The sequence below is a fragment of the Colius striatus genome, chromosome 14 (genome assembly GCF_028858725.1).
Source record: "Colius striatus isolate bColStr4 chromosome 14, bColStr4.1.hap1, whole genome shotgun sequence".
NCBI classification, from domain to species: domain Eukaryota; kingdom Metazoa; phylum Chordata; class Aves; order Coliiformes; family Coliidae; genus Colius; species Colius striatus.
The window spans coordinates 20,545,175-20,573,078 of record NC_084772.1 but is presented as its reverse complement, the minus strand read 5'-3'; the positions used below and the strand labels follow the sequence as shown (position 1 = coordinate 20,573,078).

General features: G+C 55.7%; 1 protein-coding gene across 1 annotated transcript in view; it reads right to left on the bottom strand.

Annotated features, from left to right (window-relative positions):
- The window catches only part of JPH3 (junctophilin 3), a 54,886-nt gene extending 27,585 nt beyond the window's left edge, over nucleotides 1-27,301 (bottom strand). The window contains exons 1-2 of the mRNA XM_062007472.1: nucleotides 26,857-27,301; nucleotides 11,410-12,187 (exon numbers count right to left, since the gene is read on the bottom strand). Of these exons, the coding sequence (XP_061863456.1) occupies nucleotides 11,410-12,187; nucleotides 26,857-27,238 (1,160 nt within the window). The 5' untranslated portion in view covers nucleotides 27,239-27,301. The remainder of the gene's footprint in view (nucleotides 1-11,409; nucleotides 12,188-26,856) is intronic.
- Between the last annotated feature and the right edge of the window lie 603 nt (nucleotides 27,302-27,904).

The window sequence follows — 27,904 nt, the reverse complement described above, 5'->3', positions numbered from 1 at the left end:
GAAGAGGGCAGAGATGTGTCTGGGACATGATCACCCCCAGTCCAGACAGGAATTTGGAGCAATCTTTGTGGGCTTGATGAAGCCTGGTTAGCTGTGGACATTGGGTACCCTCCTCCTGCCATGACCTGCCACAGGCTGCAAGTCAAGGCTGGAGGATTTAGCGGACCATCAGCATCCCACCCTGGCCTCCATCCCTAGAAGGCTCCCCAAAACAGCCCATTCCTCCCTGCTTTGCTGAGGCCTTGCAGGGGATGAAGAGTGAGGGGAGAAACCTCAATGCCAAAGGTGCAAAATGCAGCACAGAGAGGGAAACTCAACCAAGCCATGGGTGAAGTGAGCCAAGGGAGCCTCTGCTCTGCCCCCAGGGAAGCCCTCAAATCCCTCTGAGGAGCCATCAGCACAGCACAACCCTTTGGGAACCATCAGGGGCTTTTCCCAACAACCAAGGGAGAAAATGCTGAGAACAAAGAGAATCTGGGGGATTCCAGGTGAGGGGGGTGATGACAGGCAAGCACAGCAGACCTGGGGATTTCATTTCAGCTGCATTGTGATGCCCCAAAACAAACCAAATTCTGCAGCAAAACACAACAGAACCACAAGGAAAAGTCTCTTCCTTTCCCAACCCCTCACCCTGTTTGGGTTCTGGCAGCTTCACAAGGTTTGGTCACCTCAAAGCAGCACAACATTGAGCTCATTGTCCTCCCTTCCCGTGGTGCTGGGCTGATGGACAGGGCCAACCCATGACGTAGCTCTGGTCATGCACTGGTTTAACCAGCCAACACCCAACAGCAAAACCCACCCCAGCACAGAGCAGGGAATAAAACCTCACCCAGAGTCAACAACCAACTCATTTAACTGAGCTTAATATTGCAGTTCCAGCACCATCTGGGCTCAGGCCAAGGAGATGGAGCTGCAATGGCCTGAGGAGGGCTGATGGATGCTCTCCAGCTGCGTGGTTCCAACCCTCCCTCCCTCCTCCTCCTCCACCTCCAGCCCTGTGGGCTAGGAGAGAGGACTCTCTTCTGGGTGACATGGCAGGGGTTAAAATGATGTGGTTCCCTGAGTGATTGAAAACTGTATTTCTACCACCTGGGCCTTAAGGGATGTCTGGGAAGCAAATACATCTTGCTCCATGCAGCTAGCAGGAGGCAGATTCCCTGCCTGGAGCAGATGCTGGACCTAGTGATGATGGGGAAGCTTCTCTCTGCTAGAGGGAGCAACTAGACCCAAAGCAGCTGGTTGGAGAGAGCCACGTGCAGGACACAGCAGCAGCATCTCCATCCTCCCCTGCCACGTCCAGCTCCCACGTCTGCACACCAGCAGCCTCCAGGAATGATGAGAAAATGCCAACACAGAGGGAAAATGCCAACCCAGAGCAAGAATGCTCCCCAAGGAAAGCATGCCACAGACAGCACCCCCTTAAACCCACTGCTTACCACCACCCTGGAAGCTGCTGAGTGGGGATGAGGACCTTGCTTGGCTGTGCCACCTTCCCCCTGTGCAGCCAAGCCCTGCCCAGAGTTTGATTGGACATAGACCTGCCCAGAAACCTCAGCTGGGCATGGTACCCACCAGACTGGCCCTACTAAATGCAACATCAGGTGCTCAAACGCTGCAGGTTCAGTGCCAGGCAGCTGTCAGTGGTCTCTGCAGCTCTGCTCCCCATGGGGAGGGAAGGAGAGGAACGAGGGTTTGGTGACATCTCTTGTCATTTGGAGCACTGCCTGGGGCTGACCCAGCCCTGTGGCACACATCACCTGCTCCCCCACATGCTCTGCAGCCCCAGTGGGTGCAGGAAGGTGGGAGAGGGGCTGGAGGTGTCTGTGGGGCTGTTCTCAGCCAGGCAGGGGTGGGCAGACCCCTCTGTGCCGCGAGTGCCCGTTGCTGACTGTGTGTGGGGAGGGAAATAGCTCATCCCAGTTGCCACAGCAACCAGCAGCTCCTGCCTGCCTCAAACTTCAGAACCCACCCAAAAGGAGCTGCTTTCCTCATTCCTGCTGCCTGCATGGGTTTCTCCTCCCTGTCACTTGGAGGGTTTCGAGCATCCAGGAGCCCAAAAGCCAGCCTGGACCCCCAAATACCCCATTTCTCATGAGGCTGCTCCAGAGGCCGTGCATCAGCTGCTGGCTTTGCACTGGGGTTGGCTCAGCCTCGCTGCCTGCAGCCAGCTCTGATGCTCAGCTGGTGGTGCTGCTCATCCCAGCACACCCTGAGCATCCCATGGGATGGGAAGCTGACACTGGGGATGTTCTGGGATGGTCTGTGCCTTTCCTGGTCCCCAAACACCGACTTGCCCCAAGGCCAGCCCTGGCTTTGCAGGTCTGTGCTGCCTCCAAGGCAAAGCCCCTGAAAATTTCCACTTTAGCAGCCAGCAGCTCACCAGGGGAAGGGACCTGGAGCCTGGCTCTGCCAGGAGAGAATCTGGGCTTTTAATTATTTATGCTTCACCTCCATGCTATGCTGATGAGAGACAGAGAGGGACACAGCCAGATGTGGAGAGAAAGCTGCAGCCCACAGGGGCTATTCACACGATTCAGGTGAGATGGAGGATTACCTGCCCCTGCCCAAGTCCTGCCCCACACATCCCCCCTTGGAAAAGCACCTCATCCCTCGCCCTCATCTCTGCCTCCTCTTTCCCTGAGGGTTTGTCTCCAGGACCAAAGGGTTGGGGAATTGCTGCCACCTGCCACGGCTGTTGGAAGCTCCTCGGGGATCTTGTTGTGTTGGATGGAGACCAGCTGTGGCCTCCTGCCAGTGGGGTGGCTGTGGGACAGCCACTGTGACTGCTGGGTCCAGCATCGAGCCCACAGCCCTGTTACTCCTGTGTAAAGGAGAAGTGGCACCATTCAGCCCTCGAGGCTCACGAGGCTGCTTTGTGGTGGAGTGTCTGCTGCCCCAGCCTTGCTTGTGCTCCCCATCTCCAGCAGCTTTTGCTTTGGGGATGGACACCAAACATCCTTTAATTGAGCTGAATGAACTCAGCAAAGCAATATGGCCTGGGACTGTCCTGCCTTCTGCCAGCAAGGTCCATGCACAGAGCCCATCAGGGTGCACCCATCCTGCCTGCTGTGGGACCTGCTCCTCATGCTGAACTGGGAAAACCAACAGCCCACAAATACGATCCCATGTCCCTGGAGGGTGACACACAGGGGTGAGATGGGCTGCTCTGCTGCCCCAGCTGGCAACCAGCAAACAGCAAAGGGCTGCTGCCAGGCATGGAAAAGATTTTAGGGTGCTCAGAACCCTGAAGAACTGGGATCTTTCTCAGTCACAGTGTTAAAGGGATAATTGGCTGGATCCATGGGTTAAATCCCCCTGGGATTTTCAGGGGGGAATTTGCTTAGCAGGGTCTATGGTCAAATCCTTTAATTTCCTGGATTAGGAAGCCAGGACAGCTTTGTCATTTGTCCTGTGTAGAGGAGGTGACAGAAACCTCATTGCTTGAGGCTTTTCAAACCAACTGCAAGAGCTCCGTGGGCCCAGGAGACCCCCACAGCCCTCCCCTCAGCACCCCAGTCTCTGGCTGTGTGGGGAAGTGATGCTCATGAGCACCAACAAACAAAATACTCCAGATTTTTGCCCAGCTCTGCATGCTCCTCTCATTTGTGCTCCTGATACCACTTTCAGCTCTCTCCAGGGAGGAAGGGGCATTAGGTGGGGACAGGAGCGTGGGGGTGTTGTGGCTGTAATGTAGGGACCTCAAACCTTCCCCTCAGCTTTCCTCTGCTATCACATCTTTGGGGTGCAGGGCCACGGTGCAGCAGCTCCCACCAGCACAGCTGGGGAGGGTTTAGGGTGTCAGGGCATGGCAGCAAGGGGCTGGGATGCTGTCCCCTGCACCTAGCCCTTCCTTGGGCTTTGCTGTGGGTTTGCATGTATCCCCAGCTGTGTCCTTGCAGCCCGTGGAGGGTGAGGATGAGGATGGAGGAGGGTGCTGAGACCTGCCAGGCAGCTGCAGGGGCTGGGGGAAGATCTCTCCCTTCCCTCCCAAAGATCACTGAGAGAAGCAGCTTCTGCTCCTTGAATAGCAAGAGCAGCAGAAAGAAAAAGCAGGGACTAGCTGCTCCTTCTTCTTGTTGTTGTTGTTGTTGGCTTTTTCCTTCCTCTTGTCCCCCTTCTGACGAAGGGCTGCTCCACCCAGAAGCCAGCGGGTGCCAGCGTGGGCAAGAGGCTGCAGCATCCTCCCCTTCAGCTCGTTCCCCGTGCCGTGCAGCAGCCGGGCCAGGCGGGAGGTCACTGTGCTAGTGGGGGGATCTGAGGCGGCTCAGGGGGCTGAACTCACCCTGCAGCACCTCCTGAGAGGGCTGATGCTGCGGCAGGGCCAGCCCCAGCGGGACGGCAGCGCCGGGCGCTCAGCCCGTGCACTAAGCCAGTAAAGGCTGGGATTAAACACCAGGCACACGATCCGGGCTGCGATGGGCTGCCACGCCATGCTGGGGCGGGAGGAAGATGAGGCAGCGGCCCCTCCAGCCCCCCTCATGCTATCCCTACACCTCCTGGCCAGCTCTCCAGGGCAGCCCCTTCCCGTGGAAGCGGCGGCTGCCAGGAGTGGATCACGCTCCCATCCCTGCCATCCCCACTTTCCATCTGGTCCCGCTGCAGAAGCGGCAGGGCCTCCCTTCCCGGCCCTGCTGCCCAGGGCTTGGCTTCCTCCCGAACCCCAAGAGCCTCCTGCTGCCTCACCCTACTGCAAGAGCATCCCCTCCAGATGAGCTCTGCTGCTCGCCGGCTGTGGGACCGCAGCGATTCGGGGAGGAGGGCAGAGCCGCCTGGGCAGCGAACCCAATGGGCTGTGAATCCCTGCTCTGCCCCTGTCATTTCATCACGACCTAACAGCGCTGGCAATGATGACAGGAATGCACGTCACACAGCTGGGCCGCGGAGCTGGGGCGTTCCAGCTGACATTCGGCTCAGCACAGAGGGAAGTCGGTGGGAGATGCTGAGTCGGGAGCGATGGTCAGAGCTGAAGGGTGGGAGAGCAATGGAAGGAGAGGCATTAGTGAAACCCACGCTGGGCTGCTGTCCTGGAAGCTAAGAAAGACCCTGCTGAGGTTTGTCCAGTCGGATTGCTTTGTAAAGCATCGTTCTTGTGAAAAGCACTTGATTTTTCCAGCCTGTTCCTGCGTCTGGGTGCTGCCCTGCAGCTCTGTGCCACAGCAGCGTGCCATGGGGAGCGGGCAGAGCTGGCCCAGCCTCAGCCTGCTGGCTGCTCCTGACTTTTGACACGGCCACAAAAGGGCTTAAGGCTCTAAGTCCTGTCTGAGCAGGAAGTCATTAAACTGGCATCACGGCAGGACTTAAAGAGTCACGGTGCAGACAGCAGATCCTGCAAGAGGCAGCGCTGGGCTGGGATGCGATGCCGGGCGGGGATCCGCCGGCCCTCTGTGTCCTGGGCTAGAGGTGAACGTGGGAAACGGTGCCTGCCGTGAGTCAGAGGTACCCTGGCATGGCACTGCCAGCGACACACGGACGGCAGCAACAGCAGCTGCTGCTCATCGCTGCCGCCGCGGCACCGCCTGACCCCGGCTGCACGGGGGAGGCAGGAGGCCGGCAGAGGGAAGGAGCTGGCGGCAGGGAAAGTCAGCGAGCTCCTGCCAGAGCTCAGCTTAGCTCTCTGTCTATGGCAAAGGCTGTTGGTGGCTGCCAGCCCAGGGCTTTGCTCCTCTCTGCATTGCACTGGGGCTGTCGGAGGGGAGAGAGAGCAGGAAGCAAAAAGCAAATGCTGCTGTAAAGGGACTTACCCCCAGCTCCAGCTGACCTCAGCCTCTGGGTCACCTCCATCCATCCCCTCTGTGTTTTCCTCCCTGTTTCTCTGCACTCCTCAAGGAAAGGATGGAGGAACTGGGAAGGGACAGAGGGTTCACGCTCTCCCTGCATGAGACCCGGTGGGTACCAAGTGATGCCCCCTGTGATGCCATCGGTTGTGATGCCATCCGTCCCCAGCTAACAGAGGTGACCCCAGCCCAGCTGGCTTGCATGGCTTCAGCAGGAAAAGCAGCAGCACTTCTCCAAGGGGCCATAAGGGAACCCTCCCTTGACCCAGAGGTGCCCAAAGAGGGGCCAGATGAGGCAGTGGGAGGCCCCAACAGAGGTCTGACCCCTGAAGCATCTGCCCAGACCCATTGCCACAGCCAGCTCAGCTGTGACACACTTTGGCTTCAACCCACTGCCATCTCATTCCCACCATCCTGACCCAAGGAAGGGGACATGCAAGACATCTGGGGCCACAGCACTCCCCCTTAACCCACATCCCTCCTCCTTCCCCCTCTCCGTCCCCAGCACAAGCACGAAGTGGGGATCAGGGCGAGACTAATGCAAGAACCCTGCAGCCACCTCTCCCGGGCCTCAGAGAAACCAGCTGAAGCCCTGAATCAACCCCAGCTGAGGACAATGGCAAAGCTGGAGGCAGAGGCCTGAGTGAGCATTAGGCAGCTTTGTTCCTGCTCTGTGTATTGCCCCCAGTGACATTACTGCAACTTAAAAACGTTTGTGAGCCAACCTGCAGCAGCTTTGCTTTTCTGGGGCTTTGGCCTGAGCTCCATTTCCTTTTTTTTCCCCTTTTCTTTCCTTTTCCTGAAGAAAATACCTGTTTGGCTCAAACAACCTTTTCCACTTTGCTGTTCAGCTCTCTGGGGCTTTTCTTGCTTTCCTGCTCCCCACCATGTGTCAAAGGCAGCTGGATGCTTCTCCCTCACTGCAGCATCCTGGAGGAGCATCCATGCTGAGTCCAGACATTTCCCTCTACCCACCCTCACTGCCAGGTTGTCTTTATGCCCTTCCTTTCTCTCTCCAGTTCCCCCTTTCTGAAGTTGAATGACACTGTCCTAATTTGTAGCCTGACTCCTCCTGAGACTACAGAGCTTAATTATATGTTTCTCTTCGTTGGTGAGTGGCTTGGCTATAATTATGCTTGGAAGTGCATTACTTAGGACTAACCTGAGAGCAGCATCCCCTCCAGGGTGTGAGGGATTGGCTGCTCCCAGGAGCTGTTATTTAAGGTGCTGAACAAGGCAGCCCCAGGAAGCTTGTGCTGGAGAGGAGCTGAGTGCTTGCCAAATGCTGAGGCTCACATCCCTAGCAGCGAAGTCCTTCAGTGATGGTCCTTCCTCTTACAAGCAGTCCAGCCACTAATTACAAAACCTTGAAGCAGAAGGAAATCCTGGAGAGAATTAGGGTCTGTCTGCCTTGCATGAAAGCTACCATCAGTCCTGAGCTCAGCCCTGAGCTCCCATCAATCCTGAGCTCAGGACCGACGGTAGCTTTAATGCAGACAGACCTGGGGAGTCAGCCCTGAGCTCCCCCTGATGCTCTCTGTACATCCATCCTCCATGGCCAGAGGCTGTGCCAAAAATCATGGCATGAGGATGAGCTTTTTGGCCTGGATGTTGTCTTTTAGTTGACCATGACACACCAGTGCCTGTGGGCAATTTGTCTTAGGTATGGACATTAGCCCTAACGAGATGGGAGCCAGTGTCTCTTGTGCATCCCTCAGCCATCCAGGGGAGCAGCAGGGGAAGGTCATGCCACGGCTTTTGGCTGATAGGAGAGGGGAATGAAGCACTCCACAGCACAAAGAGGACACCCTGCATTTTATCCAGGCTGAAAAAGGGCTCCCTGGCTACCTCTGTAAACCCACAGTCGATACCAAGAGTAGTTTTTCAGCCCTGATTCATCGCCCTTCCCACCCATTGACCCCACACCAACTGTTTCAGTGAGCAGGAGATACAAGAGGACAAAAAGTGTCATTTCATTTTGATTGCATCAAAGGGAATTGAGGAGAACCACCTACCAAACCTAACACCTGCTCCTGAAATGAGCCACAGGTAACATCAGGCTAAAACAACCTACAGAATCCATTGACTTGTCTGCAGTGCACTATGTTTTTAGCCTACTTTCCTCAGGAAACGGGGCTTACTTCTGTGATGGTGCTGTTTATATATCTAGATGCCATCACTCCCACACTAATAACTTTTGAACGTGTTGGCCAATTCCAACCCAATCTGACAGAGCAGGAGAGGCTTCAAAAATACTCAATTCTTCCCAATCTAATGAAATACGTGGGTGGGCACAGATTTTTTTTTCCCCCACCGAGGGAAAGGCTGCAGAGTGAACTCAGCCATATTATTAGACAGAAGAGAATACACACACACACACATGTATACACACACACACATCAGTGCTAAAATGCCCAGGTGCTGGGAAGGCAGAGCTCACCTTGGGATTACACAGGGGATGTTGCATCCCTGAGCCCCAAAGCCACCCAAATGAGCAGCAGGATTCCTCTGCAGATGCACCCACAGCCTGGCTTGTGTGTTGCTTTCCACGTGGACACTGTGGTGTGGGCACTGCAGGGGAGTCTCTGTTCATCCTGAAGCTTTCAAATTAATCAGAGGAATTCTATGAAAGCCTTTCTATCTGCTTCTAGGTTTGTAAGAACCTCTGCATGCTGAGAGACTGTCTCTGCAAAAGCCCTCACCAAGGGGAAGAGCCCAAGCTGCAGGACTGCAAGTTTCACATAAAGCAGCTTCTCCCTGTTTGCATGTCGATGCCTTTGGGCTTCTCCTGCCTTGTAGCCAAACTGCAAACCCAAGGCACCCTCCAAGACCTCAGGGATGAGACTGTACATCCAACCTAATCCCACCTGCCCCATGGCTCCAGCAGAGCCCAAACCCTGCCACCTCTCCTGGCCACAGCTCAAAGGTTTGATGCATCATCGATGGGGTTTGGGGTCTCGACAGAAACCATTAACACAGGCAGCAAAACTCACTGGTTGTTTTGGTAGCTCAGCACTAATGCACAGCCTGTCACGTTGGCCTCTGCCTGTCTCCAGCTCACACAGTGGGATGGGCTGTGATGGGATGATCAATAACAGCCTCTCCACACACCAGAGGCCTCGTGCACCGCAGGCGACGGCAGTGCCACAGCAGCCAAGCCCCGTGTTCCCAGCACTCGCTTCCCTCCCCATCACAGCACCACAGAGTCACAGAGTGCTGGGGCTGGAAGGGCCCTGCAGAGCTGCTGCAGCCCCAGCCCCTGCTCAAGCAGCTTCCCCTGCCTCAGGGGGCACAGGAATGTGTCCAGGTGGGGTTGGAAACCTCCTGGGGAGCCTCCACACCCTCCCTGGGCAGCCTGGGCCAGGGCTCCCTCACCTCAGCACCAAAGGACTTGCTCCTCCTGTGCCAGGGGCACTGTTTGTGTTGCTGCTTGTGCCCTTTAATCCTTTCACTGGGCCATCACAGGAGAAAAGACTGGCCTCCTGGGGCTGTGTCCTCCCTCCTGACTCTGCTGCTGCCCTCTCACAGAGCTCAGGACTGCATTACCCTGACTGGTACAGCAGAGGAAAGCATTCATACCCTGGCATTCCTATCTGATTTGATAGCTGACCTTCTCTCTCATAATCAGAAGGAGCAATATCATATGCAAAGAGCTCATTGAGCATTTTCAGCATGGGTGGGTCATATCTCTTCCCACTCTCATTCATGGCTTTCCAGCACCATGGGGACAGAGGGTGCTCGGGTTCCCAGACCCAGCATCCCATGGAGGACTAGAGCTCCACATTTCCAAGATCAAGGCACTCACCTCCCCAGACCACAGTGCAGGATCTGGCCTTTGCACTGCTCTGCAGTCTGTTCCCTACCTGGATATCTTGTGGGGTTTTTCTGAGGGGTTTTTTTTTCCCAACTTTGACAACAATTTGGTACAACATCAGCTCAGAAACAGCACCAAGCCCAAATATGCTCCCAAAAGCAGGCCTGGGAGCCTCATTCACATTGCAGATAAGTCATCAGCTGACATGCTGATAAAGACTTCAAGTGTGACTCTGCATGCAAATGATCCAGACCCAACAATTAATCCAGCACAGGAGACTGAGGGAGGTACCCTGGGCTTTTCCCCTAAGCCCAGCCCTTTTGTTTCAACCAGCCTCGCTGCTATATGCAGCACTTTCTCATAAAACAGAAAGGAATGACCATGCTCTATTAAACCAACCTCAAAAAGAGCCCTGAGCTGGGCAGAGGAGCCTTCCCTCCTCAGCTCACATCTTGTCTGGGAGCTTGCTGCAAGTAATGAAGCTCCAGATGCATTTGGGGAGCCAGCTGGAAGGTGTTGCAGTTGGCCCTGCTTTGATTTGGGAGCTGGACCCTCTTTCAATCCAAATTAGACATGATCCCTTTCCCCCTCCTGCCCCAGATCAGGTCCCTGCCCTGAGTCATGGAGCAGTTACATGATGGCTGCAGCCAGCCTGGGGACTGGGGGCTTCCTCAGGCTTGTAGGGATTGTTCAGACACCCAGATCTGCTGCAGAGCCTCAGGAAGGTCAAACCCTCCCCAGGCACCAGCTGCAGCCTGTGATTTGACTGCTTTTCCACTCAAAACCTCTTTGGGGACCAGAAATAGCAGGGAAACCTCCCAGCACAGGACAATGCTGGGATGGTTCCTCTTGGCTACAATCAGACAAGAGGACACGGGCAAAGAGCATCTCAGGAGCTCTTCTGCTAAGGGCATCATCCTGCTCCTTACAGAGGCTGGGGGAAAATGAGGTAAATAACCCAGTACCTCCTCAGTGGCAGATGTCACTGAGCTCCACACCATGACACACAACTGCAGCCATAGAATCACAGAATCATTGTGGCTGGCAAAGCCCTCGAAGCTGCTGCAGTCCCAGCCCTGCCCTCACCCTGCCCAGCCCAGCACTGACCCACAGCCCTCAGCACCTCAGCTCCAGGGCTTTGGGATCCCTCCAGGGCTGGGCACTCCCCCAGCTCCCTGGGCAGCCTGGCACAGGGGCTGACACCCCTCTCAGGGAAACAGTTCTGCCTCAGCTCCAGCCTCAGCCTCCCCTGGGGCAGCTTGAGGCTGATTCCTCTCGTTCCTTGGGAGCAGAGCCCGACCCCCAGCTCCCTGCAGCCTCCTGTCAGGGAGTGTCAGAGAGTGCTGCTGTCTCCCCTCAGCCTCCTCTTCTCCAGGCTCAACATCCCCATTCCCTCAGCCCCTCCCCAGCCCCCTTGTGCTCCAGCCCCTTCCCCAGCTCCCTGCCCAGCTCTGGCCATGCTCCAGATGTCAATGTCTTTCTTGTAGCGAGAAGCCCAAAACCGAACACAGTACTCAAGGTGCAGCCCAGTGCAACTGCTCTGCCCAGGCTGCAGCAAACACACCACTCTGTGTGACCCTGCAGGGCCTCACGGGCTGGTTCAAGGTCCTGCATCCACAGCCTGCTGCCAGTTAGCAGTTCAGCTTGGACCCACCCCCACCAGGCTCGGCACAGTCCCACTCTGCACCAGCACGACTCACATCAGCATCCACCCACCCCAACACCCACCTGCCTCCCTAACAAAACACCCTCCCCGAGCACCTACAACCCCCTCCCCCCCCAAAAACACCCCATCCCACTCCTCTCCCAGCCGCCCCTTACCTGGAGGCCGCGATCTCCGCTTTCTGCTTGGCGATGGTGGCCGCCCTCTCGGCCGCCTCCACGGCCCGATCCACCTTCTCACGGATCTTGCTGGCCCGCAGCGGGATGAGGTTCTTCCTCTTGCCGCTCACCAGGATGTTCTGCTTGTACTTGCCCTCCTCTTTGGTGCCGTCGGGGAAGGTCATGCAGCCGTAGCCGTGCCGCTTGTTGTTGGCCCATTCCCCCTCGTACTTGAGCCCGTCGGAGCGCTGGCTCACCCCGAAGCCCGACCGCTTGTCGTTCTTCCACTCGCCCACGTAGATCTCGGTGGTGGTGGCGTCGATGTCGTCTTCGATGACGGAGAGCTCGGCTTCGCCCTCCCCCAGGCTGATGGTGGAGTTGATGTCGCTGGCGGTGGAGCTGACCGTGCTCATGCCGGCTTCGCTGCGGAACGAGCTCTGCTTGCTGCGCTGGCTGGCCAACGAGCTCTTCGACTCGGACTTACGGAGCTTGAGGCCGCTCAGCAGCGACCGCCTGAAGATTCCCTTCTTCTTGCTCTTGAGGATCTCGGCGTCGCTGTGCGCCATGAGGACGAAGCCGCCGCGGGACACGGCGGGGCTGCCGGCCACGGCCGGCGAGGCGTCGGGGTGCAGCGCGGTGCCGTTGGTGTGCTCGCTGCGCAGGGAGTTGATGGACGTCCTCAGGGGTGACCTGATAACCGCAGCCATGCCGTAGGGAACGCTCTGCCGCACGCCGTAACCCTGGCGCATCCCCCCGACCCACTGGCCCTGGTACGTCCCTGGCAAGGGGAGACAAAAGCAAAGAGAGGGGTTGCACGGCGTGGCGTCCTCACGGCACCTAACTCCTCCTCGGAGAGCCCTGGGGGCAGCAAAGGGCGGCCCTGGCTCTCAGTCCATCCTGATGAGGGCTGTAGTGTCATGTTGTGGGAGGGAAAAATCACATCCCCTGCACTAGAAAGAGGAGACTGAGGGGGGATCGTCTCAGTATTTACAGACATCTCAATGGTGGGCGTCAGGAGGTTGGGGCAGCACTTTTTCTCCGTGGTATCTGGCAACAGGACAAGGGGTGATGGGATGAGGCTGGAACACAAAAAGTCCCATTTAAACATAAGGAAAAACTCTTTCAGTGTTTGAGTGAGGGAGCCCTGGCACAGGCTGCCCAGGGAGGGGGTGGAGGCTCCTTCCTTGGAGCCCTTCAAGACCCACTTGGACACATCCCTGTGTGACTTGATCTGGGTTGACCTGCTTCTGCATGTGGGTTGCTCTGGATGAGCTCTAAAGGTCCCTTCCAACCCCACCATTCTATGATTCTATGATTCACTCCAGCTGCAGCATGGAAATATTAGACAGCAGCCAAGGGCCCAGTGTGCAGGGAGTGATGCTTCGAGGAGCTGCCCCTTAGATCAACCCCAGAGCTGAAAGGGAAGGGAGGCTGGAGACAGGGCAGGGGAATTGCTCTCTGGGAGCAGGCTGCGATCCCGTCCGTGCTGCTGGCAGTGATCAAAGTGGAGGACACGTTACAACCTGCTTATTTATACACATCTTGCCTTTCATCCAGCACACAGCAGAAGGGAGCAGCTCTACAGAAACAAAGGCCTCACGGGGAGAGATCCATTTGGTTCTTCTCCTCGGAAATGTGCCCCTGTTTGAACTCCTACAAGCTGCAGCATGGGAACTGCTTCCTGAGGATGTGAAACCAGCACCTGGGCACGGTTTGGGATACATTAGCTGTCTTATTTAATAGCCACCAGTGCTTTGCACAAGTCCCCTGAGGCTCAGGCATCCTTCCTGGTGCTCTGATGTAAGTAACCCCCCCGAGGCACTACGTTACCTGGGTGATAGCCTTGTGCACCCCAAAAACGTTCCAGCCCCAAGCTAAGGTATGCTGTGAGGAGTGCCTCAGAGAAGGGACATGGAGAGGCAGGGCCAGGCAGGCAGGATTTACTGAGGGTTTATAGGATTAGCTCTGAGGAGGGAGGCAGAGCGCTGGGATTAGGGCAGGCAGCGGCTGGGCAGGGTGAGGAGGTGGTGGGAGTGCTGGTGGGGAGAAGGATGGGAGACAACAAGTGAGAAGGCTGGCAAAAAGCTCAGAGGAATCAGACTTGTCCTGGGGTTGGATGTGAGCAGTGAGCCTGCTACAGCCCACTTTGGTGTCCCCAAGAACAGGCAACAACTGATGCCGTGCACCTATGGCTCTCCCCATGCCCAGTGGCACCCTGGAATGGTGCCTGTGGCAGGGGAGAGCCCATCAAGCTGCCTGTCCATCCCCTGCAGACCTGGCACCATCTTGCTCCCCTTTATGGCTCTTTCCCAGAGCATCTCAGCAGCACAACCTACCAGGGCTGACGGGCAGCAGCTGGGTGAGAGAGATCCCCCCCAGCACCTCTGCAAAGGCTTGGGGTGTGCTCAGCCTCCTCTTTCACCTAGAGATGCATTCAATGGGTTTCAGGGAAAGATGCCAGTGTGGGCAAGGGGATGGGGAGAAAAAGTCCTGCAGGAGATCTGTCAGAGCCTGCCCTGCCCCAAGCCCTGGCCTCCCTTGGCTGAACCCCTTGGCTCAGTCCCTGGCCCCAGGCAGGTCTCTCAACCTTCCCATCTCCCAGCAAATCTGCAGAGGGGAAAAAAAAGGCTGATTAAACTGAAGCACCATAAAGCAAGCAAGTGCCTGTGCTGAAAACCAGAGGCAGAGAGCAGAACAAGCAGCTCCTCAGCAAGGCTGAGCTTTCTAAGCAGAGGATGTAAGGACCGAGGAGCCATCCCAGCCAGGCTGCTTCTTCCCTCCTGGCATCATGGAGCAGCTCCCAGCAGAGAGCAAAACCCAAACCCCAAGTCTGCTTTCATGGGTGTCGTTGCTCTCCTGATTGCTTCCCTGCTAGAGGCAGGGAAGCCTCTGGGGACTGCCCAGGAGGGCACAGTCACCCACCTGATGGCCACCAAGACATCTGGCCACCAGCAGATCAAAGAGGGAACTGAGCTCATCCATCCTTCCTCACTCCAACAGCACTCATTCCTTCATCTGACTTCATTATGTTTTAAACCCCTAAATATCCCAGCACTTGGCCAAGCCTCCTGGAAGGTCTCAGAGCCGTCTGATCTGCATTGCTAAGCACCATCACCTCCTCCCCTTGCACTGCTCAGCTTAACCTCTGCCCTCTAACATTTGCAGATATATGCACAAAGCTTAATCTCACAAGGAGCCAGGAGACTCTTTCTCCCTGCAGAGGCAACAGGGTTTTATGATTTCCTGCTTTACATGTCAGGATGGGCCAGCTAGAGATGCCTCAGAGCTGGGGAGCCGAAAAGGGAGCGTGTGGTGGGAAGCTGAGGGACCACAGGATGGGGCTGGCTGTAGGATGAGCATATCTGATGCAAAAGGTACCCAGACTGATCTGCTCCACAAGGACTTGAAGAGAGCTGAGCACCTCCCAGGGCTGGAGCAGAAGAGCAGATGCTCTCTTTAACTGTGTGCAAGAGATGAACACAGCTGTGTTGCGATGGGAAGCAGAGAGCAAGCCAAGACTACTGCAATGCTGGCCACAGGCTGATGGCATTGCCCGAGCCTGTGGGGAAGAGGCAAAGCCACCGTGACAAAAGAGAACTGCTGGGGAGGACAATGTGCCAACTTCTTCCCTCCAGCCATGCAGGTCACTTCATGGTTGCCTCCAAGATGCCACAAATACCCATCCCACCTGTGTGGGGCTCTTTTGCACTGGGCAAAAAAGGACAAAGAGCAGCCAAGAGTGCCTCGGACACAGAGAGACAATCCCCCTGAGCTAGGTAACGTGTGATTTGCCACGGTGATACAAGCAAAGCAGCAGGCATTCCTGTGCTCTAGCTCTTGCCTTACTATCAATATTTGCAAAATGCTTCTCCAAGCATTAATTGGGTGAGATTAATGGAGTGATTGCACCAGGGGAAATGCAGCATCCATTACATGGGCAGGGCAGCGTTGTGCAGGCAGCTGCAGGCAGCGAGCTGTGCAGCCAGGGGTAGGGCTGGGTGCAAGTCAGGGGCTGGGCAGAGGCACTGGACAGTCCTGACGTGATCAGGGATCTGCAAAATGTGTGTGAGGAGGAAAGGCTGTGGAGTCTGGGGCTGTTCAGCTAAAGAAGTGAAGCCTGAGCTCAGGAGGACCTCACCAACACTTGCAAGTGCCTAAAGGGTGGGTGTCAGGAGCATGGGGTGACACTTTGTTGTGTGGTGGCCAGGGACAGGACAAGGGGTAACAGGCACAGGCTGGGACACAAGAATTTCCACTTAAGCACAAGGAGCAAGTCCTTTGGTGCTGAGGTGAGGGAGCCCTGGCCCAGGCTGCCCAGGGAGGGTGTGGAGGCTTCTTCTCGGGAGGTTTCCAAACCCACCTGGACACGTTCCTGTGCCCCCTGAGCCAGGGGAAGCTGCTGGATGAGCCTGAGGGAAGGAGGAGGCTGTGCTCTCACTCACTGTGGTTTTACCCTGGGGGACATTTCTTGACTCCTGCTGTCATCACTCCAGCAGGATTCAGCCAAGCTAAAGGTGATGCCAAGAGGGTTGGGGATGTGGCCACGAGCGTGCAGAGCAGAGATAAGGAGAGGACATAACCTGAAGCTGGGAGAATATAGCTGAAGTCATCCTGAGAGATGGATTGGTGAGGATGCTCCTCTCCTGGAAACAGCAGATGGAGCATGAGAAGGGAACAGGCTGGTGGGAAAGATGAGGCAGGTCAGGGTGGGATGGAAACATGGAGAGGAGGAAATGGGCAATGTGGGGCTTGGCCACATTCACTGTTCTTAAGCCTGGGGTGTGTTGGTTGGGTTGGGTTTTTTTTTTTGGCTGGCTCCCTTTGGAGCAAGGCTGGGTTGTTTCCAAATGGCTTTTAAAACTCCTGCAGGCATTTCCATAGCCCTGAGGGCTGTGAGCTGCCCCCTCCCTGCCTGGAGCCAGCCAGGCTGAAAGCTGAGAGCGGGAAGCCACTGGCCTCCAAAGCACCATTCCCCATGCTCCAGCAGAAGATCATCTGTTTTGAGAGATGACAGGCACCAAAAAGTAATCTCATTTGGTGTAGTTCTTCAGTGCTTTCTCAGCATTTGGCTCAGGAGGCTAAAGCTCATGCTGGGAAGAGGCTGTAAGGCTGCTCCTCCTGTCCCCACAGTGCCCAAAATCCCCCACATCAGGGTCAGCCCTGCTTTTCACCTTCCAGAAACAAGGAGGTGTGTGGGACTGTTCCCTGCTGGGAACAGGGATAATGCAACCTCCCCCCAGCAAGCCAGCTGGATTTTGGGAAGACTGGTTAGCTCCTGTTTGCAAAGTGCTCCAGGAGGATGTGAGGCATTGCAGGCACCAGGAAGACTGACAGGTTTCTGTTCAGCTCCTTGCCTTTGCCAAAGAGATTTTGGGGATTCTCCTGGAGAGTGAGGAAGGAAGAGACCCAGCTGCAGCTCCAGCTCCTCTCCCCAGGGCAGAGCTGCTGCAGTGAGGCTCATGAGGCTCAGGACAGTGCAGGGAACTGCTCACTCTTGCAGACAAGGTCCTCACCATGGCTGGGAAGCAGCAACCAACTCGTGGCTTTGCTCTTCCCACACACAGCACGCTGGGCTGGAACCTGGAGCAAGGAGTTGCTTCATTGGTGCCATTTGTCTCCTTACCAGGTGCCTTTTGCATATGAGAGAGAAGGTGGAGGAGGAAAAGAGACCTGAAACATGAAGAAAATGGACTTTCTAGCCCAGAAGGATGTGGGCTAGAACAGATGAAGGTGAGAAATGCCAGAGGGTGGGAAGTGCCCAGCTTTGCTGCTTGCTGCCCTGAGTTGAGGGGCTGCCTGGCACCCACAGTCCTCTCCTGCCTACAGACAGATGGCAAAGACCACCAGGGATGCCCAGGAGGGACCATCTTTCAGACAAACAAGCAGCACCAGGAGTTCCCTTAGGGCACACCAGAGCAATGGGTGGATTTTGAAGGGAAGCCCCAGGGGATGAAGATGAGCTGCTCACAGCCCAGCAACGTACATGGGGCTCCTCTCTGGCTCAACCATGCACCTGCATATAAGCCTGATGCACCTGCACCAAGGCACTGGAAGGAGACAGGAGTCAGGATTTTGAGGTTGGAATGGCTGTATTTTCTTCCCTCTCTCTGATTTCTTTTCCCTCCTTTCTCTTCCCTCCCTGAACTCAAGGATTTGGCTTTTTGCAGGCTGCTGAACCCTCTGGCTCCAGCCCAGGGACACCATTAAGTACAAGCTTGATGGACTGAAGGCTGCCCACAGGCTTTTCCCAAACCAAGGCAGCCAGTTCCATGTCCTGCAGGATGAGGCCCTTGGCAAGCACACAGGGAGGTTTGCACACACCACCAGCCCTGCTTTGCTCAACTTCACTTCCTCATATGGAGGAATTTGAGCAGCTCTTTAGGCTGCTGGAAAGCATCCTGAGGCCCATGGGCATACACATATTATAATCACAACATGAGCTGAGACAAAGCCAAATGCTTAGAAGAATATTCCTCACCCATTACTCAGCTAAAACCCTCCAGTAACCCACTGCCATGGCTCCAGGTAAGGTATTCTCTGTGAGGTTTCTGTGTGGCCCCTGTCCCATCCCTGAAGCCCAGCCAGCTCTGCCTGTTCTGGTGCCTGTGTTGGGCAGCAGCAGTGATCCAGATCTCCTGGACTGTTTGGCAACAAGGTCTGAGTTGTCCAAACTGTCCACTTTTCCAAACCAATCCAATTACCAAAGTACTCAGGACTTGCAAAGGACCCTTCTTGGTCTGCTCACCCACCCTCATCTCTTAACCCTGCAGCATATTAATTAAAGCCATCTGATGGCAATAATTAGGCTGGTCTCTTGAATTAATAGAAGGAGCAAGTTTTACAGGTATCACTTTCCATCTATTTGATATCAGAAAAGCCCAGGGAAGACTCATGCACAAATCACCTTGAGCATCTCAGAAACATCTATACCAGAGAGAGAAAAGAGAGGACTCAAGGATGCTAACTCAGCCTCAGTCCTGGTGGTGTGATGATGGGGGCATCCTCATGAGCCACATGTATAATGGTCAGGAGGCCTGGCTGGGAAAAAACTGGGCTCCCAAATGAGCAACCTGCACGTGTGGGTCCTCCTGAGCACACTCATGGGTGCACTTTTGCTGCCAAGACACCCCAAGAGCCATCCTTCCTGCACTATCCTTGGAGCAGGACGAGGCGTTGCACTGGGCAACTTGCACTCACTGCCCTGTCCCCAGCTGCTGATGAGAGAGCGGTAATTGTCCACTAAATGCTCATCTAAATCCCACCCAGGCACAACATGGAGGGTTAGGACTTGCCACCTGCATTGCCCACCCTGAAAGGTGGGAAGTGCATGTGTGCAATGCTGCACAGATCAGCAGCAAATGATCTCTCCCCTCAGCCCTGCCCAGGCTCTCTGTGCCTCTGACCATCACCAAGCCAAGCTAAAAACAGTCAGATGCTTCTGCTGTGGCTGCTAATTTGCCAAAAATATGCTCTGGTAACTGCTTACACAGGGGAAGAAGTGAAATATGGGGTTTTGAGTATGCAAATATAATCTGCAGGCACAAACACGTGATGGATGTTAGTCACATTGCTCAATGCAAGGCTGGGTACATACAGCCAGGCTGGGCACAGCCAGGCCTGGCATCTGTGGAGGGGAGAAGAGGAAGGAGAAGAGAGAAAAAGAGTAGAGCAGAGGTATGGTGGGCTGCTTTGCTGCTGCCTGGGTGCTGGGTTAGCACTAAGTCTGTTGCTGGGGCTCAACAAATACTAAACCACTGCATGTCTGCAGCTGGTACCAGCATGGTCAGCTTGCACTGCTGAAAGCTAAATGGCAGGGAGCTTCCATCTAAGGAAATAAAGCAGTGGGGCTGGGTTTGGATGATGTACCCTCAGAGATGCCTTTGCAAGCAGGTAGAAATGGGTGAAGGGCTGGGCCCAGTAGAGTCAGCCAGGGGCTGGAGAGAGGAGATGGATTGATCCAGCCTCAGGCCACAGCTTGGGAATCTGCCTCCTCCTCTGGGGGTACAAATAACAGCATAAAGTAAATTTCTGGCTGAAATATCACAGCACAGGGATTGCTCAACCGTTCTGCAGAGGGAAAATCATCTGAAAGGCAGGTCCACACCTGGTGAAAACGCTCCTCTGGCACCCATCCACCCACAACAACCCCATCCAAAACAACCAGAGCCCTTTATACTCTCTTTGCCACGATACTTGCCCCAAAGATCCTTTTCAATCAGGAGATCAGCCAGATGAAGCTACTTCTTCCACTGGCAACTGTTCACATGCATCATGGTATTGCTGATACTTACAGATGGGCAACTGAGGCACAGAGTGAGATGGAGGACGAGCTCCTCCACCCAAACAAGGTGTGGGCTTCCTTCTGCTGCAGGCTTTGCACAGACTACAGTGAACCTGGGCAGGCCAGGGAATGGGCAAAGCTCTGAAGCTCTTGTCCTGCCTCTGAAGATAACCCCAGCTGCAGCAATTAAGCCAATTTCTGCTGGCCTTGGCCACTGAGGAATCTGTGTCCTTATAGTATTAAGAGCCACTGCAGAAAAACACATATGGAAATCCAGCTGGGATAACACCTGTGAGAGGAGCATCCCCTCAGACCCACGAGCAGCTTTGGGCTCGTTTGACAATGGCTTCCATGGCATCTCAGCTACTTGCTTCCTTGGGGGTGGAAAGAATTTGCTCTGCACCACGTGCAAGAAAACATGAGTCTGTCCTGAGCATCCCCTCCCTCATCTCATTGCTTGTGTGTCTCCAGCTTCCCTGAGCCTGTTTGCCTTTGTTGGTAATTGCCTTTTCCAGGCAGCATTCACAGAAATGCTTCAAACCATTATGACAATCAAATCTCAGCATCACTGATGGGGCTCAGAATGAGTCTCAGGTGGTGGTTCTTCTTAAAGCACCAGGTCCCTGAGTCAGGGGAAACAGAGCTTTGCAAAGGGAAAGAACTAAAGAAAGTGCTGGTGTTCCTGGGGGTGGGAAGCACTGGGTCTGCTGGGGTCAGTCAAGGGAGCCTCCTCCTCTGCTGAAACAAGGCCCATCAGTGCACCCAGGGCAGCTGAACCCCTGCAGATTCAGCCCCCAACTGAGTCCAAAACCACGATGAGGCTTTAGAAGGAGACATGAAACACATTAACGTGTGGCTCAGCACCTTCAGTGCAGCTCATGTGCTCCCCTCACAAAGCTGAGGGAAACCAGGCTCACCCTTAGCCCCTTAATCCTCCAGCACTCTAATCCTCGTGGCAAACTCTGTGATCTCACCCCATTCCTCAGCAGAGCTCACAGGAGGAAGGGCTGATTCTGCAGTGCTGTGGCTTTTGGGGGGGCTGCAGCCCTGGGGTGCTGGGGGAGATGCTCAGCCACAGGGGATGGGGCTGAGCTTCCCCACGAGGCTGCAGGGAGGGAGGAGGCAAGAGCAGGCTTTATTCATCTCCTGTGAAACAGATGACCAGCCCCTTATTCAGTCCAGGGAAACACCTTTCAGACCCAAAGTGATGCCCTGAGCAGGAAATTGTCTCTTTACAGTGCCCACCTTGGTGGGGATATCTGCAAAGGTAGGGGCCTCCCTCCAGCATTCACTCATTCGTGAAAGTTCATGATGCTCTGCTTAAGGGCAAGTGGAACCTCTTCAAGGAACAATCTGGGGAAAGGAGTGGCTGTTCTAAGGGAATATTCATGCACCAGTTGCACTGTTTAAGGGGTTTTGACTCAAAGGCCAGAATCTGTCTTTGAAAAGCCAACGTCCAACCCCAAAATACAAACACCTGCCACTCAACTGGGGTTTTTTTTACCCTCCAAGCTCCTCTTTTTTGTTAGCAAATACTTTTAAGTGAAATAGCTTATTGCAGGGCCAAAGTAGCATCAAGACTCTCTCTCTGTTTGCAGACTCCTGCAAATACAAAGTCAGTAAGAAATCCTTTCTCAGTCAGGATTTCAGTCAGTGCCAAAGCCAAACCCCAAACAGGTTAAAAACTGCCACATCCCACAAGACAGATGCTAAACCCACACTGGTGCCCCCTGTAAGAGCATCAGCAGCCCCAGCCTGTCTGGTTTCTGTTACCTTCAGCTCATGCCTGCACTGATACAGCTCATTCATCTCCATCAGCGTTACCTGGCTGGAGGCATTCAAAATGCATCAGGCTCAGCTGAAAATCGAGGCATTTTTAAACTGAAGGCATTTTTAGCTCTTGTCTGCTGGTTTCCAGGCCTGGAAGAATGACTTTTCTGCAATAGCCTGGGTGGAAACCTCACTTCACCGAAAAATGGAGCTGAAAAACCTTGCAAGAATCACATGATTCCACAAGCTGGAGCTTCAAGTGAAAGCTCTGGGAGCAGATGTCACCCAACCACGAGGAGCCCCATGGGATAACAAATCACATGCAAACAGCCTGAGAGTTGCATGAAAAGCCATGAGAAACCCACCCCAGCATCCCCACTGGAAGGAGGTTAAAAGTGTGCTTCGGGGCTTAAGCCAGTAAAGGTCAGGGAGAGGTGTGTAAGGGGTCAGGCTGCCCCAGGGCTGGGGTCCTGCCCCACCTCCCAGAGCTGGATAAAACACTGGAGAGGATGGAATGAGAGCTTGAGCCTGTCTGGTAATTTCTACCTCTTTTTTCTTCCCCTTGGGGTCAAGAATCCTTCTTCCCCTGCCACGAGCTGTACCTGGAACTAAGCAGCATGTTCCACCCAGATAAGTAATTACCATGAGTTCATATCATTTCTTTTTAATGATGCTGCTCAGAACCTTCATTTAGTATTTTGATTCATTTCCCTGTGTCTGGTGGCTCCTGATGTTTCAGTTATTGCTCTCCTAGAACCACTGCTGCACCTTCTGTACCACATCCACACACCCAGAAGCTTCATAAACACAAGTCCAGGGCTTGGTTTTTAAATGATCACCTTCTTAGGGGGTTGTTAGGACTGGCCAAGGCTGTGTCTGGATCCCCCAGGAGCTGGGAGGATCGAGGATCAGGGCACATTTGTATCTGCTCCTTTCCACCCACTATTTGAAGTGCATCAACAATTGCTTCCTGGCAGCAAAAGAAGAGGAGAGCTGGTACTTTTGAGGTGATTCTGACATCTGTGCTAGGAACAGATCATGTGGGAACTTGCCCTCCTCACTCCTTGGTTCCCTGCAGCTGTAGAGGAGCCCATGACAAAGCCCATGATGGAGAGAGGCAGGAGGAAGATGCTGCTGCCCTCTAAAACCACCTCTCAGCTCCAGGACAGGCAGGTCCCGGTCCATGCCCCCAGCAATGATCCTTTACACCAGCAAAAAGCCTGTTTTGCCAAAATATCTCATGTCTTTCATCTCCTCAACCTTTCCCTTGGGCGGCAGCTCCTGGGGCACCTGCCAAGAGAGTGGCTGGAGGTGTGAGCACAGAGGTGGGGAACGTGGCAGGACAGGCTGTGAGAGCCCACACACAGACAGCTCCCACCGCACCGCTCCCCTCTCCCCAGCGCTTCCCAAGCAGGCAAACCTGCCAGCCCCAGGCCCAAGAAAAACCCACTTGCCTACTCACACGGTGCTAACAATGAAAACACTAATTATACTTCCCTCACCTATCAAAGGGATGATTCATTGAGGTGAGTGGGCACGGAGGATTACACAAGCTGAGCGCCGCGCTGCGACCGCCCGTCTGTTTTGGGGCAGCCCTCCCGAGAAAGGCGGCTGCCTGGAGCACGTGGGCAGTGGCATGGGCTGAGGGGGTGGCAGCAGGAGGGACCTGGCACGGCCCCAGGGGCATTGCACACAGCTCCAGCCCAGGGGAGTGCTGAGAGCTGCTCCCCGAGGGCTGGCTGGGCAGCAGAGATCCCGGAGAGGTCTCGGATCCCAAATGCGCGGCTGGGGAGAGGTGGAGGAGGGGAAAAACAGTGTTGGTGGGGATAAAAAGGGCAAAAGAAGATTTGGGGCTTCCTTCATCCACCCCCACAACCACGTTTTTGACACCTAAACCCAAACCCAAACCCAATGCCCAGCCCTGGGATCCTCAGGGCCAGCCTGCAGTTCCAGCTCAGAGCATCCCCAGGGTAGCACCACCGAGGATTTCTGTGCGGTCACAGAAAGGTGGGAGCTCGCTGAGATGCCTCCTCAGCCCCAGAGCTGCCAGGGTGAGGGTCTCCAATGAGAAGCGGCCTCCAGAGAGGCTCCAAGGGTGATGGCACCAGCCATAGCTCACCTCAGTGCTGATCCAGGTGGATGAAGCCCCTTTCACCTGAAGGCAGGGAGCAACCCTGGGCTGAATCAGGCCTGAGCGGGCATAAGAGTGGTGCAACTCCAGCATCCAGCTGAAGCAACCCTCAGCAGCCTGGTTTACGTAATGTCAGGGTGCTTCTGGACGGGGGGGGGCAGGAAGGCTAAGGGCATGCCAGCAGTGTGATGGTTTGGGGAGGGGGGGTCCGAGTGAGGGGGAAGCCAGGAGGGTGCAGGACCGTGGGTCGGGCATGCAGCAGCGCCGGGGAGAGCTGGCAAAGCGTGGGCTCCTGAGGGAACAGCAGGGCTGGATTTGCTGATTCGGGCTCTGTTGGTAGGTTTGTGTTGATGGACACGTCTCTGGACAGCTCAGGGAGGATGGTGGAGGTGGTGGGACACACACACACGCGGTTTGCGCTCATCCAGCCCGCGGCAGGGTCGGCGGTGCCAGCGCTGGGGGTCCCGACCACGTGCGTGTGGGTCCGGGAGCGGAGGGGCGCAGCGGCGCCTGGGCGTGGGGAGCAGAGGCGTGTGTGCACGGCGATGAGTGTGTCTGCGTGGGAGGTGTGAGATCTGCCAAGCTGTACGTGGGGAGGGAAGCAGGCAGGCGTGTGCACCCAGCGCCGGCGAGGGCCGAGGGGCTGGGGAGGGGGGGAACCGGTCACCGGGGCGCTGAGCAGAGGCAGGATGGGCAGTGGGAAGGCAACCGAGGCCACCACACGACGTGCCCCACGTCCCGACACGATGCCATCGGCACGTGGGGCACGCCAAGGATGGCTCCCCAGGGTGGTGCTGGCAAGGGCTGGGGCAGCGCCGGGATCTGCCACGCAAAGGAAAGGGCACAACCCAGGGAGAACTCATCCAACCCATCTCCCTTCCTGAGCCTCGCTGAGCAGTCAGGGCCCCATCTCCCAACCCTGGCTTGATGTGCTAAAGAGGAAAAAAACATAATGCAAGGGATGAATATTTATCTGTGGGTGGCAAGTGACAGATGCTGGGGCGAGGATTCTGGGATACTTCAGTTTGATGAAGGTAATAACTTGAATAGATTAATGAGAAACATCCTTCCCAACAGTTGCCTCCCTTGTGCCATCGCTACGCAGCCACCCTTCCAGCAGAGCTCCTGCACGCACCAGCTCCCTGGAGCCAAACACCCAAAGTTCCTCAAGGGTCGGTGCCCAAAAGCTTGGAGAACCCAACTTTGGGGTTTTCCCACCCAGAATGGAAAGCTGGGAAAGGGCTGTGGCCGCCCTGTGCTTGTGGTGACACTCCAGCTGGGTTCAGCCACTCCGTGGTGAGTGCCCGAGAGAAATGGGGGGAGGCTGGTGTGGGGGAGCCCGCTCAGGGGGTGGGTGGCCCGTCCCTGCTCCTGGCCACAGGTCCCATCGCTCTGCATCGCCCCAGCATGGGCACCTCCTCCTTCCAGGGCACTTCCCAGAGTCCCTGGGGAGGAGCATTGTGCTACAGCCCCTACCCTTGTCCGCTCCCGATCCTCTCACCTCCTCCTAAAATGACACGCATGCAGTATAGTTTTCCAGCCCTCAAACACCAAGAAGCTGGCCTGGCCTGACAAGATGGAAGAAAAAGCTCTGTGCTTCTGGTAGGTTCTCAGCAAGGGTGAAGCTGCTGGTAAGCAAGCCCGATCTGGAGATGCTCCCCAGCTGTCCCAAAGAGCTGATGGGGAAGCGTGGCAGGGTGGGGGCACGTGTGTGCCCGAGCCAGGGCCAGCCCTGCAACACCCAGCCCTCAGAGACCTGTAGTTTGTCAAGACTTCTGTCTGCCTCCCTGCCTCCTCCTGGGTGCCAGGAGGGAAACAGGGTGATGGCACTGGGGTTGAGAGCACGCAGAAACCCCCTCCTACATCCCCTCCTGGCCGCTCTGAACGTGGGAGACTGTCCTTATGCTCCGACCAAGCTTTATTCTCAGCGGCTGGACTGCTGGGATCGAATCGATGGCTTGCGAACACACGCCGGCAGATTCCAGCTCAGCCCCCAGCACTGTTCCAGGCAGCTGAAACAAAAGGTTGCAGCTCTTCTTTTCCTTTAGGAGAAAGCCACCAGCAGATAAAAAAACCCCCATCGTTAAAAACCTCGAGATGGTTCCACCTCTCCCTTGGAGAGCATGAAAGAGCAGCTGCAGGTAAGGTTTAGTCTCTCCCTCCTCTCTGTGTAATCTCAGAGCAGCAAACTGGGCTCTCCTGAGGACAGGTCTTGCAGCACCTTTCAGGAAGGCTGCGACGGAGCTCAGCGACGCTGCAATTCCCTGAAACGCGCCACTCCTGGGAAACTAGAACGTCTGGAGAAGGCAAGAACCTGCTTTAGCTGGACAGGTTTGGCAGGCAAACCAGGGGGGCAGCGCTGCCGGCCGCCCCCAGCTGCCAGCAGGTAGGCCTGCCTCGGATTATGGTGGCAATTGAGCTGGAAGTAGCCACAAAGCACGACGAGAGGATGATACAGCCACTTACAGCACAGCACCAGCTGTTTCTCCTGCTTCGGCCTTAAAGCTCGTTAGTCCGGCAGGGTTTTTCTGTTTGGATGGCTCCAATTGGGTTTCCTTGGTTTTGATTTAATCCCAGTTTCCCCCCAACGTCTCCTTAATCCGCGTTGACGGCAGAGAACAGCTCTGGTGATCCCTCTGAGCCCCTACGCTAAGCATTAAGCCGTAAACTAGGAATGTAAGACTCTTGTCTGAATTAAAGTCTTTTGCCTGGCGTTATTAAGCGTGGGGCTGCGTCGGCAGGGGCTGCAGAGACCCCAGCCCCTCCCTGGAAGCAATGACAGTGCCAGAGCAGCAGCCATCTGCCCTGGATTGCCCCCCCCACCCTCTGCCCCGGGGCTGCTTCGATGGAAATCCTACAGGTTCCAGTGGTGCAGTCACAACTGTGAATCCCATGTGCAACTTGGGTTGTCTCCCAGCAGCTTGGCCCACCCCGTCTTCCCACCACCCTGGGCAAGAGCTGGGCGACTCCCCACCAGAGCTGCCAGCTCCCCTCCTCAAAAAAAGGCTGGTCAAGGAGGGGGAGGGAGGGGGGAACTGGTGCCCAGAGACCCGCTGAACATATGGGGCTACCTGTGGCAAAGAGCTGGGCTGATGCCACGCTGGGGCTGGCCCTTAGCTCCTGCGGGCTATGAGCATCCCTCGCCCCAAGCTCGCAGCTTGCCAACTCACAGACTCCAGCCCAAAGCCAGGGTCCTGCTTTGGAGGTTTGGAGCCCACCACACCACCGCCCACCCCAGCCAGGAAGGTATCAATGCAGCACTTACCTCCATCCGAGTAGGTCTCTGTCCCGTAGCCATCCTGTAATCCATTGCTCCAGGTGCCTTCGTACTTGGCCCCATTTCCAGTGCATTCTCGGACCCCGTACCGTCCCTTAAATCCATGGGTCCACTCTCCTTTGTACACCCACTTCCCCTTGCTCTCCATGCCAATGCCATGGCGCTTGCCCTGCGCCCAGGTGCCCTGGTAAGTGTTGCCGCTGGGCCAAGTGTAGACCCCCAGCACCTCAAAGCCGTGACTCCAGGAGCCCGAATATTCACCTTGACCCTTCGGGCCGGTACAGATTCCGTGGCCATGAGCCTTTCCGTCCTCCCAGCCTCCACAGTACGACCCTCCATCGTCAAAATTAAACCTTCCCCCACTGGACATGCATGTAATTCGGTTTGCAAATCCCCCAAAAGGTGAAAAGAAAAAAAAGAGACAACAACCAGCAAAAACAGGGGGGAGAAAAAAACCCCCAAAAAGGCAGAAAATGAAATGCAAATGATGAGTTGGGGGGGGGGGGGGGGGGAAGGAAATAATTAAAGAAAAAAAACAATCAAATCAAATCAAACTCGACCACAATCATGCACCAGATCCAGGGAGCTGCTTAAGCCAGTTTCTTGTGATTATTCATTCTCGGGGAGTGTGTTGAGGCTCAGTTCTCTCTTCCCCTGCTGTGGAAACAGTATCATACCCCCCCCTTCCAAAAAAAAATAGCAGCAAGAACAGCAGCAGCTATTGGGTTTTGGTGCAAACGACTCCACCTAAAAACCATCCACACGGCAGGGAACGGGAGTGGGGGGAGAAAAAAGGGGGGGAAAAAAGGGGGAGGGGGAGTGAAGAAAAAAAAGAGGCCAAATGCCAAAGGGGGGGGGAAAGTCGCGTGGGGGTGCTGCCCGCAGCCCGGTCGGAGCGGCTCAGAGCCCGCGCTGCGCCCCGCGCCTGGGGCTGCGCGGGCGCCCGGGCTGGGGCGGGCGCAGGGCCGGGGGGGGCGGCGGGCGCGGCGGCATGGCGGGCGCTCAGCAGCAATGCGGTGCCTCCCGCCCGGGCCCG